This window comes from Nilaparvata lugens, chromosome 1 (assembly GCF_014356525.2).
Source record: "Nilaparvata lugens isolate BPH chromosome 1, ASM1435652v1, whole genome shotgun sequence".
In the NCBI taxonomy this organism is placed as follows: domain Eukaryota; kingdom Metazoa; phylum Arthropoda; class Insecta; order Hemiptera; family Delphacidae; genus Nilaparvata; species Nilaparvata lugens.
Window position 1 is genome coordinate 83,249,268 of NC_052504.1, and position 12,740 is coordinate 83,262,007.

The following is a 12,740-nucleotide window of genomic DNA, read 5'->3' on the forward strand; positions in this document are numbered from 1 at the left end:
CAGTTTTGGGCAAATGCCTGTTGTTTTTACCTGGATTGTATTTGCATATGAATAAATGAATAATAGTTAGAATGATGGAATTGACGGATGATTGATGTAAATATTTGTTGTGCAGTGTTCGAAGAGAAGGCGCCAACCTTGTCGGCATCGAGTGTGAGCAGTACGCAGAGCAGCGATCGCGTTGATCGTGATGACAGCGATGAGAGGGAATGTGCCGACCAGTCGGAGCCGCTCTGCGACGTGGCTGAGGTTGCCAGGAGTCCATCTTCTACATGAGAGGCCTCCACACTGAACAACGCACCCCGCACCAGTGCAATGCACACACCTTGCTAAATAGGTATGATCAGTTGACCAAGCAACCAGCATTGAAAACTTGCAAACTATACTAATGGCCGATCGAATTCATATCATACGAAAAATCATCGAATAATTGCACATACTATAGTTGCCTTTCATTATACATTTTTAATTTCAAAGTGCATTTCTAAATGATGTATTTATTGATACATTATTGTAATTGATCTACTCACATTAATCATTCATTTTATTGGTGATCTAGTAAAATAAACATTTTCTGAAAATATCAATTTTTGGAAAAGTTATTCAATTTACCAAGAATAACCAAAAATAACTAAACTAAAAGTTAAAATAACTAAACTAAAATTTATTTTTGGTTATTTTTAGTAAATTAAATAACTATCTTAAAAATTGATATTTTCAGAAAATTTTTGTTTTACTAGATCAACAATACCATGAAGAATCTATCCTCTGAATCTCATGGATTTATCTCTTACTGAATTTGAAATGTTCTGTCCCAAAAATTTAAACTTTAGGCGCTCATATCTCAAAAAGTAATGATCAGAAAAAATTGTTTTCCTGAGAAAACTTTCTCATTTTGATAGCTTGATTATATACGAATCAAAAAACTTTGAAAAATATCACGGGTAAAAAGTTTATTTTTAGCCTTTGCACAGCTTCAACATAGCTCTATTCATTTATTCACGAGCTATGTTTAACCTAAAACAGTATCCTTCGATAGTCTCAACATTAGGTTAACCTCTTAACAAGCACTCGAGCAAATTGTAGCTATTTCGAAAACGGCTTCCTGATCATGATTCATGAACGAAAACTTTAGGCTCAATTATAGAAAGTAATGAGTAGTTAATAATAGAGTATATTATAGTTGTTACTTTGTACGTTTATTCACATATTTTATTTGAGTAGGTACGTAGTACTTGTATCGTAGTTCTAGTTCAATTATTAAAAGTTAGTATTTTACAGTTGAACTTATTGAATCACGGAAGGTTTTAGGTATGAACTGGTACTAAGATACCAATTTTATCTAGTATGATATTTTTAATTTATAAAAAGACATTTTTATTCTATTACATCACAAATCTACATCACAATACTATTTTATTATTTATCATTTTTTACCAATCTATACACTAATGCAGGAAATCTGAATTCAATGCCACTTAGTGCTCATTGAAGTTTGAATTATATTATAATAATTCTTGGAAACGTTTTGGTTTCATTCCAAAGTGAAGATTGTGTGAAGTTAATATATCACAGGATAAAATAAAAGGTAACTTCCAATATCATCATGATATTTTTTCAACTGAGTTCAAGAAATCTTGTTCAGGGTATTTAGTCTAATTTTACTACTACTGTATAATAAATGCCGAATTCTACTATTCTATTCTATACTATTCTTAGATGCTTCAGATAGATGTAATATCACATTAATTCAATAATTTATCAAACAAATATATTTGGAATGACTTGGATATTTTTGTTGTATGAGAAAATCACTTGATATTTTTCTAACGTGATGCAAATAAGCTTATAATGAAAGCTGAATTACCAAGGCAGAATTACATAAATTTAGAAAAATTGTAAGAGCACTAACTTATAGATTAGTGCAAAGTTGTAAGACATTCGATCGAGCCGTTTGCGGTGAATAATGTGACATTATTTTGTGATTTTAGATTTCCCGATTCTCAGATATTTTTATTTATTTAGAGATGGTTATTTTATTAATATTATAGCAACTGTGCTCTTGTTATAAATTGCTATTACAATCACTCAGTGCTGAGGGACTTGTGTTTAATATAATTGAAAAAATATATTTTGTTTAGAATATTATTATAATATTACAGTATTAGAAATATTGCTATCTCTTTGAGAGAGACTGGTATTTTCTTTCTTCCATTGTGATATATAAGATATTTTTGTTTCAATAAACCTTTACTATTAATTTTTCAATTATATTTTGTTTAATTACATTTTTACTTTTATATTTTTTCATTTCGATAGTTGAGTTCAAATAAGCTTATTACTTAATTTGATCATTATCCACTCTAACTTAACAATTATGAATAAAATTATCTATATTTTTCCTCTACTTGATGGTAGCACACTATAAGTCGATAACAGGATTGATGTGCTTTACAATCAAGAATCAACTCAGTTGTTATTCCAAAATGATGCTGCTCGTCTGAGAGTTAGTCTCAATTATCGTATTTAATCATCAAGTGAGAAACGTGAGTGGAAAAAGTATTATCATTCGATCTCTTTTGTTTCATTCGTTAAACGATGATCTATTGGTGGAGGTTTAATGATTTTTAATTATAAATTTGAATTTCCAACTGTGATTCTACTATTTCACAAAAATTTTATCGAACGTTGTTAACATTAATATTTAATGTTGATCACCAATAATGTAGTGTAGTATGGTCTATGTACTTTTTAGTTTATCTTATATTTTTTAAAACAATTTTTGGCTTTCAACTTATATTTTTATATATTTTTCAACTCTTTTTTAATCACAAGCTTGCAATATATCAATTCGGCTACAACAATTTTAATTATAGAAAATTGAAAACTGTTCAGTCCACGAATTAATGTTTGTTGAGATTAATATTGTTAGTAGCTTCCAATAGTTGCTTTCAAAAAAGTAAAAATCACTTTTTAAACCATTTATAAGAATTTCCGACACTTTTCACAAGCTTTTCATACGCTCTTATGAGATGCAAAATGTGCAATGCTTTCTTACACCTCTGATACTTATATTTTTCTATTGTTCTTTAAACACGTTTAAAATTACAAAGACCAAGCCTTTAATAGATTATGTAGAAATTTTATTCAATGAGAATTAATTAGACAAATATTGTAATAAATTCAAGTTATTTAGTCGTTAATCCATAGTATTTTAAAAGTTAGTTACTTACTTTATGGTGATAGAATGCTTGTAATAAATTGTGAAATTATTATATTTATCGTTCATCAGTTGAAATTCAACTGAATGAACAAATTGAAATGATCTTAACTATTTTAAAAAGATAGAATATTTTTAGTTTATTGATGTGATGATTATATTATTGCTGGCTTAAACATAAGTTTAATTACTAGCAAGTAATGGAGAGAATATATTGATTTATATTTGTTAATTAATAAGTTTGTAGCTGATTCCATTCCTCCCTTCACTCGCACTTCCTCTGTCCTTTTCAAGATTCAAGTAGACTAAATAATACATTTTTGTGAGTTGTCTTTCAAGTATATTGAAGTCTTGAACGCGAGTCGTCTTGTACGTTGTGATTTACAGTGGTGTGTCCCATAACTTATATTTTTTGAATAATTAATTACGACATAGCATCTTGATGTTGTAATTAATTGTTCAAAAGTGATTATTTAACAAGCAGTTCGTAATGGAATCAAACATTGAAGAGTTATTTTTTTTATTTAAAAAATCAGGAAGGGTGGGTTTTCAGTGTGACAAATATTAGTTCTAAGAGCTTATTAGTAAATATAGAATTGTGCCAATTAATATGACCTTTGAAGTGCCGCACTTCCTGCTCTACACATTCATAAATAATAGGAGATCTGATCTCTAAAACCGAGCTAAGATCTAAAACTCTTTAATATCAGTAAAACTTCACCATTATTACAAATAACTTTACACCTGACATAGCTCTCCTATAACTAGAACATTGAATGAAAAAGACTAAGAAATTGTCAAAAAACCACTGATTTATTGATACTTAGAAAGAGTTTATCAGAGATTGACAATGGTGTAATAACCGAAACCGGTCTTTCTAAGTATCAATGAATCTGTGGTTTTTTGACAATTTCTTAGTCTTTTTCATTCAATATGAATAATTACCACAATATCAACTTCTCAACTACACAAAAAGTATAACTCGAACACTTTTTTTTTAATAAATACTGAACCAAGTTTTTCATAGAAAATTAGAACATAGAAAATTAGGAAGCTCAAGATTGATTAAGCAGACATTTCTCTAAAATTGTGTATAATTTTTCAATACAAGAATAAAAGACTTAATTGCATTCAAGAATATAAGAAATTATTCTTAGTAACTCAACTATAATTCTCTTAAACTGTCCAAATACCTCGAAAAGTATTTAAATTTCTCCATGAGTTAATTGTTACAACTCCGGATAACAACAGGTGCTATTTACACTTCTTTCAGTAATAAAGTGTTAGCAAAATTAAGTGGTATCATTTAACGAGATTACACTCGTTTTCCTACTCTTGAATAGTATTTGATTGTAGTCGCGAAATTTGTTATGTATAGCTGGATAAGTTATTAATAATATCACTCATGGTTGTGTTACTTCCTTCAACGCAGGTGGCGTGAAATTAAGTGCGCTTGTTAGGGTTGTCAAGAAAGGTGTCATTGTTACTAATTCTGGTTGATAGTTGTTGTCTGGAGACTGAACATAGTTGTTGTCCATTGTTGGAGGCTGAACTGCACTTGTAGGCTGCCTCTGGTTTATTAGTCTCTCTTTTATGTTATACTCGGCGATTTTGAATTGTACCAATATTATCAGATAGGTGAGGTACAGTTTATTGATCTGAAAATAGAACAAAGAGTTGAAAACTGCAGTTAGAATGAAGTATTGAATTTTTGTTCTTGACTTCAAGTGAATCTATAAACAAATCCAACAATAATCGATAACTGAAATAGTATATTTCGCACCTAGGGCCGAAAATGAGACTTTTCCGGCTCGAAATCGGTTTGAGAAAAGATTGAGAGACGGAAAAACATTTTTGCCCGTGGTGCGAACGCTATTTTTCGCCACACAGAAAAATAAACAATATATATATATATATATATATATATATATAATATATATATATATATATATATATATATATATGAGAATAATTGTTTATTAAGCACTTCTGAAAGCAAAAGTGGAAGGTCATTGCTCTAGCAAATCTGAGGTAATCTGAATATCAGGAAATTGTCCAAGTATTTTTATTTTTTATTCTGATTTGCCTAAATAACCTAAAAGATTATGTTCAATTATGTAAGAGGTTGAGTTTATACTTTTTTATTCTTTCAAATGACAATAAGATGATATTATTAAGAATGTTTTAATAATTATTGAATGATAAACTCAAATGATGAAAAGTTTTTTGATCAGCTGTTTTTGCACACTTGAAATTTAGCGGCCGGAAAAGGGTACTCTTTCCGGCCTTAGCTGGAAAGAAACCTGTTCTGACGTCAGACGAGAGTCGTCTGCAAACAATGTCTTTCAGATCTACGTAGGGACTGGGAAAACAGTAGGGACTGGAAAGCAGAAACACTGCTTTCTGTGCAGTGTGGCGAAAATATATTTTTATGACCTGTATAATTTGTAATTTGAGCTGAATGATTAACATCTTGGAAACAGTATTGAATTCATATTATTTAGTTACGTCTAAAACTGCTGATGTAACAAAAATAAAGTTATTGGCCATTGATGTTCTTGTGGATGATGAAAGCGATGCTTCTTGAAAAATTAATATAAGAAGTGTTGATAATGTGTGAACTGTATCAAGATTAAGCCTTCTTAAGCTGCGTTTACACCAAAGTTATTAACAAAATGTTTATTTTCCCATTCTTATATTATTAGATGATATATCTATTATTCCTTTCCATCCTTATGCTATTAGATTAAACATAACTTATGTTACACATGATGTGCTTATGTGTTTGTCAATAATGTGTTTAATCTAATAGAATCTATAAAAATGGAAAAATGAACGTTTTGTTAATAACTTTGGTGTAAACGCAGCTTAATTCAAGCACAACACTTCAATTCAACATGAACCTCATCTTCATAAAGGGTTACTTGATGGATAGCTTCAGATTTACAAAAAACCTTTTCCCAGTAAGAACGACATTATTGTTTAACATGAAATATAGTGAAGGTATGTTTAGAAAAAAATCTGTAAGCCACTCACCGATACAAACAGTTTCTTATCCACCACCATGTAGTCCAGCAGTTCTATTTTAGCAGGTAATGCTACAATAGTGTCTTGAAATGAGATAACCTATTGAAATGAAAGAAATGAATATTATTTAAACATGACAGTGACCCGGTTGCAAAAAATCCTGTTTAATTTTAATCATGAAGATGTCACGAGAACCAATACAGGTTAGAAGGGACAGTATATGCAACCCGCATTACAGGTTAGAAGGGGAACTATATGCAACCCGCATTACAGGTTGGAAGGGGCAGTATATGCAACCCACATTACAGATTGAAAGGGGCAGTATATGCCATCGTTTTGAGCTGATTTGAGCAACTCTTATTTCGTTTTGAGCACCCACCGTTTTAGGGAAATTCCCACACATAATATGATCTATGTACTATAGGGCAAATCAAAAATAAATTATAAATCGTGAACTAGAAGTGCTCAAAACGTCGAAACCGGCACGAGAGTACAGGTCTATGAGAAGCTGCTCTCAGCTGAAATTGACGTTTTGAGCCATCACAGTTCTTGAGAAATTCCCACTCATAGTATACTTCATGTAGTGTAATATTATGAGAATTTGAAAGAATATTCTCACTCACAATTATGTATAATAACCATTTGACTTAGCTATACTGTATTATTGCAAGATCGTCTTTTAGCAATGTAGAATTAATAGTTTACAAAATATTTCATCTTAATCATTAAAATTCGTCATAAAAAAAAATGCATGGTTGCCTGTAGAGTCGGTATATGGGCGAAAGTTTTACGTGACAACGACTTTGAGTGGTAAAATAGTTTTAATGTGAATATTCATTCGTATGGTAGGAAGAAGGATGAAATAATAACTCACAATGAGAGTGAGTGAGAGGCACGCGTCCCTTCCACTCGGGCATGGTTAGCCCGCGCCCGCCTAAGAGCGAGAGAGACAACCATTGACTTGACATTTTGAAGTAGTGGCGCAGTCGCAGGAGATTGCTTGCAGCGCCTGCGCAGGTTGACTGCTCCGTTTCACTCTCTCTCCAGGTGAATGCCTTCGGCTGCTGCCGCAGCATTGCTCGCCACTGCTCCTATTCGTGCTCTTTCCAGACGACCGTGAACCGAAACGAACGCTCTCACTCGCTTTCATTGTGAGCGCATAACGTGGGAACGTAACGCAGTTTCTTGAAGTGTCTCCCGGCAAACCAATTTATAAGACGTTGTCACGTCAAAATTACTGATTAATATAATCTCTAGTTTGATAAAATGTAATTTATTTTTTTAAACGAGGATAAACTGTTAATATAACAACAATAAACCTGTATCAGTTCCCGTCTATAGAAGGCATTGACAAGTCAGAAGGTTCTGCAACGTTTTTCCTATATTTCTCCACTGCAATTATAACGTGAACCTCACTATATAATCAAACATGAGAAGGGGTAGGATATGCAACCCACATTACAGGTTGAAAGGTGCATTATATGCAACCCGCATTACAGGTTGGAAGGGGCAGTATATGCAACCACATCACAGGTTTGAATGGGCAGAATATGCAACCCGCATTACAGGTTAGAAGGGGCAGTAAATGCAACCACATCACAAGTTTGAATGGGCAGAATATGCAACCCGCATTACAGGTGAGAAGGGGCAGTATATGCAACCACATCACAAGTTTGAATGGGCAGAATATGCAGCCCGCATTACAGGTTAGAATTGGCAAGTTTAAAGGGGGCAGTATATGCAACCCGCATTACAGGTTAGAAGGGGCACTATATGCAACCTACATTAAAAGGCTCTATTAAAAAAAAGGCTTCTCCAATTGGTGCTCTTGTCATTTAATCACAGTTTAAATTCAACAGGCATTTGTGCAACCGAACCAATTTACTTATTTATTTACCTCATTCTCATTGAGAGAATCCTATTGAATTTTAATTTTCGTTCTAAATTACAATAAAGGAAATGAATCAAACTCTTTGACAAATTTTATTAAAAATAGAATGCCAGTGTTGCTACGCCCATTATTTCCAACTTGCGGTGAATGTTTTTAGTATTTCTATGCTCTAGGTTATTTATTAGGAAACTATAATAGATTGATCCATAATCAGCAATTTTAGAAGTAATATCAAAATAGTCGCCAACTTAATGAGATACATATTTGCTCGATAACTTACCTGCTCTGTGATTTCTTGATTCAGATTACATTCTTTTTCATTCAAAAAATGTCTCAGAGTTTCAGCTAACTGCGATACCTGTATCAAAAAAGATGTAATTGTTTAGATATTTATAAACAGGGTCTCATCACTTACAATAATTATATTGAAGTCAGAATGTAATTGAGTTCTTATTAGAAATATCTTTGATGATTCAAGTATTCATATTATTTTCAAAACGTTTGAGAGTTTCGATTCAAGCATCATGTTTACAGAATTATTAGATACAATAATGACATATTATTTTTTTTTCTTTTAAAAAGGCGACTTTCTAGAAGTATTTTAAGCCTAGGTGGTGATGATGATGATGATGATGGGATGAATGATATAATACAATGAAGGTAGAGTTATGAATGATTAACCTAAATATCATGAATGAGGCAGACATCATAGGGTTTGAAGCTGACAAATAAAATAGGAGATTTGCCACAATAAGATAGCCTAATATTATAATAGTAATATACTATAGTATAGCCTACGGCAGATTAATTGAATACAAAATGAGCTATTTGATTAAGCTACAGAACGTGCTATCACATTGGTTAAATAAATTCAATGCATATAAAATAAGTGTTGTAGAAGAGAAGAGAAGTTTTCTTCTTCAAGGAAAAGGAGAACTTTAATATAAATATCAGAATAACAATAGAAACGTCTACTCTAAACTACGTTTGTAATTTTCAATTAGTCTATCTCAGGGGGATGCTTCACATCCCTGAGAAATCTACAAATTAAAAAATATATGGTAAACAGTTGGAATTCATGCTAACCCCTGCTCAATATTCCATGACACATGACTGTTTTTTAGTCTTTCCTCATCAAGGAATGTATAGTATTGCATATACATTCTTCTTCTCCTTGCCTTATTCCCATTATATTTAAGGACGGCTCTCCTAACACGCAGTCGTCAGCTCAATCACTCTATTGGACGTACTGTATTACAATATTTGTAGTAATGTTTATATATTAGACTTGTTAAATATATTGTACTGCATTAGACGCATGCACAAACCTATAAGACTGTTGTATAAATTAGAATTAGAACCGTTTTGGGCGTAAGCCTGTGCTACTTTTCTATAAGTTGTGTAATTCTGAATGATTAAATAAATAAATACAAATAAAGTATGAGAGTTGTTAGTAAGTGAGCTGCTCACCTTATATTGAGCATCATATGCACAAGTCGTAATTTTCCAAATGAAAAAGTAGATGGTGGCGAATTCAGCAGTCCATGCGACAAGGATGAGAAAATCAGTTTTATCGAGCAGAACCATGAAGCGGACGCAAATCATGTAGCTGAAGAAGAGACCGAGCACTGCGTAGCGCATCATGTGCAGGAAAAGGATGGGAGCCATTGCGGTGCCCGAGTCACGGATCAATTCGGCCAACTTCAGCCAGACTGCCTCCAACCACAGCAAGTCTCCATGCTCGCCTTTCTCCAAGTTGTCCAGGTAGCGGTGGGAAATAGTCTTGGCAGCCGACGAGGCCGCCTGCATTATGGTCAGGAAGAGAACGTCGGTGTAACGTAGGATGCAGAAGAACGCAAACGACAGTTCCGGTCTGATTTGGAAGTTGAAGCGCGGTGTGAACTGGATGTAGAACAGGACGCAATTGTAGGCGGTCAGTAGAAGGAGCCATCTCAACGTACTTGAACTTACCGGATCCACCAAATCCTTCTTCACTTTCTCAAAGTAGAACTTCTCCAGTTCAACCCATTTTCCCAGATGGTTCAAAATACGCTTCGAGTACAAGAAGTACAGTACATGGATGACTAACCCGAATAAGAAATTAATGACACACGTGGCTGACATGAGTGTCTCCTCGTGTCTCTCCATGCGGAAGCCGGTCTCGTTGAGTTGTGTGTAGTAGTCTTGGATTGGTTCGGAGCCGAAGTAAGTGTAGAATGTGTAGACATTGCCCAGTAGCCATAAGCAGGAATAGACGACGATGACCTTCTGCAAGCGGCTGGCAGTTCGTCGGTAGTCGGGCAGACACCCGTACACCCGCAGGAAGCCGACTATCAGTTTTGTCGACCTCTCGAAGTTACGGCTGTGTTTCACTTCCAACGACTCGTCGCTCATTATAGCGATTCAATAGACCTGCAAATTTGAAATTGTCCTCTGACTGAATTTATATTTCTTGGAGCATAATAAAATATATTTATAATATATATTTACACATATTTAATAAAAGATTAGCATTAAAAGGTATTCAAGAAAATACGACCAGGGAAGTATTTCTCTTTTGAGGGTAAGGCACGTTTATAGAAGAAAATAAGAAACTCATAGTCTAATTGCATCTCAAAGATGACTCATTTATGAAAGGATTGCATAAATGAGATATTTTACAATCTGGATAAAAATGAACTTTTATTTATCTACTTTCATGATTTAGAAGTGGAGAGTTTATTGCATTTTTTATCTAAAGATAAAAATATCTCATAAATGACAAATATTACGATCTGGATAGAAATGAACTTTTATTTATCTACGTTCATAATTTAGAAGTGGAGAGGTTATTGCATTTTTATCTATTTCTGTATTGAATGAGAAAGGTCAAAAGTTATGTCATAAAATGAAAAATGTTGCGTCAGAAGTATCCACAAATTGTACTTTCAGGTGAATCTAGAGCATAGAATACATCAATCTTAAGTTTTTAAACTGTATAAGTTTTCTCTGCCTAGAGCTACAATATAAAGGCAAAAATAGGTAAAAAACAGCCATTCTATTCTATTTTATTCAATATTGAAAAATATAATTTAATAATTGTTTCAAACGTGATAAGTTACTGTATTTTATGGAAATAATTCAAATTTCCTAATATTTTACTTCACCCTTGTTAATTTTAAATTATTCTAAAAGATTTAACAGTAATTTATTATAACTGTAATCATATTATTCATTTACGAGAACAATTTCCACCTTGCTTTAGTTATTCTGTACATTAGATGAAATCTACTTGAACGCAAGTGAAACTTTACTAAAATCAAATACATGCAGGAATTACTTATTACTGAATAATGCTGCTTGCTGGAACTGTCCCCCAAACTCAGACGCATAGACTTACTGGGGAAATTCCACTCAATCAATTATGGTCTTTTGTACTGTTTTATTTAAAATGTAATTCTTATTTCGTTAAAAATCAAATATATGAACATGCATTGATATGCCAAGTGGAAATAAACGAATTGAATTGATGTACTGTAGGAAATAAACAGGCCCAAATTACTATAGGTTCCAATATTCAAGATTCTTAATTAACTTTAGAACTACGTTCTCGATATTGTGTCATTTGGCTATTTTAATTCAAATTTGTGTTTAATCCAGTACAAATTATCAGTTGTCTATTAAAATCAAGTATTAGTACGGTACATACCAGTGGACGTATTAGGAAATCGCCAGTGCTGTCAAATTATGAGTGATCACAACTGAGTAATGAGATGTATGAGATGCTGACACTGAGTAATGAACTAAATTTCGAGTAATATTATGTTTTGGGTGTGGTTGATATTAAAAATGTCATGGACAAAATTTTGACACATAAGGGTTGCATGATGAATGGCTGGTCTTGAACAAAACATTTGACCACGAATGGTCGCATGTCCAGAGGCTGGTCGAATCGATATCAATTCCCAGTTGTCACTGTCACGTTTTCTCTTCATTAAACAGAAGAGGAATTAATGTGTAATATTTGACTCGTTGATGTAATACATGTTTCATCGAGGTTACATGTTACCTCCTCATTTGCATGATTGTGTTTAAATGGACAATCATCTTAATTAGTTTGATCATTGATTGTTAACAATAAATCATTTTTAGAGATGATGGTTTCATGATCCAGTACGAACTGCAATGTATTACCAAATGTATTACCAATACATTGTATTAACATGTATTAACATTACATATATTAACAATACATAACAATACATGTATTAACATTGTATTAGTACAATGTACTGCAATGTATTAACACACGGTTTTGATGTTGAAAGATAATTGTATACATAATTGACTGAAAGTATTTTATAAAACATAAAAACCGTGTGTAAGTAATTTTTGAGAAAGTTTGTCACATTTTAATTCTATTATTATTAAAGATTCTCATGGTGAAGAAATAGTCATTTGTAGAAGTTGATTGAATCATATAGTGTCGAATATTAAACTCAATTTATTCTATCATTTAGTTTTTTGAGCCAAACTAACAATTAATCAACTCCTCCCCATTAACAGCACCATCATTGAGGAATCAGACAGGCCGATCAATTGAAAAATGTAAACAAAATATAC

The 12,740-nt window shown here is 32.6% G+C and overlaps 2 protein-coding genes across 2 annotated transcripts in view; one reads left to right on the top strand and one right to left on the bottom strand.

Annotated features, from left to right (window-relative positions):
• The window catches only part of LOC111051361 (solute carrier organic anion transporter family member 5A1), a 32,629-nt gene extending 32,075 nt beyond the window's left edge, over positions 1-554 (top strand). Inside the window, exon 16 of the mRNA XM_039443121.1 lies at positions 116-554. Within this exon, the coding sequence (XP_039299055.1) occupies positions 116-276 (161 nt within the window). The 3' untranslated portion in view covers positions 277-554. The remainder of the gene's footprint in view (positions 1-115) is intronic.
• Positions 555-4,289: 3,735 nt separating this feature from the next.
• Positions 4,290-12,317, bottom strand: LOC111051355 (gustatory and odorant receptor 63a-like). The gene is made up of 5 exons (XM_039445428.1): positions 11,827-12,317; positions 9,609-10,550; positions 8,419-8,496; positions 6,257-6,346; positions 4,290-4,878 (listed from the first exon to the last, which is right to left on the bottom strand). The coding sequence occupies exons 2-5, from the start codon at positions 10,530-10,532 to the stop codon at positions 4,624-4,626; spliced, it is 1,347 nt and encodes a 448-aa protein (XP_039301362.1). The 5' UTR covers positions 10,533-10,550; positions 11,827-12,317; the 3' UTR covers positions 4,290-4,623.
• Between the last annotated feature and the right edge of the window lie 423 nt (positions 12,318-12,740).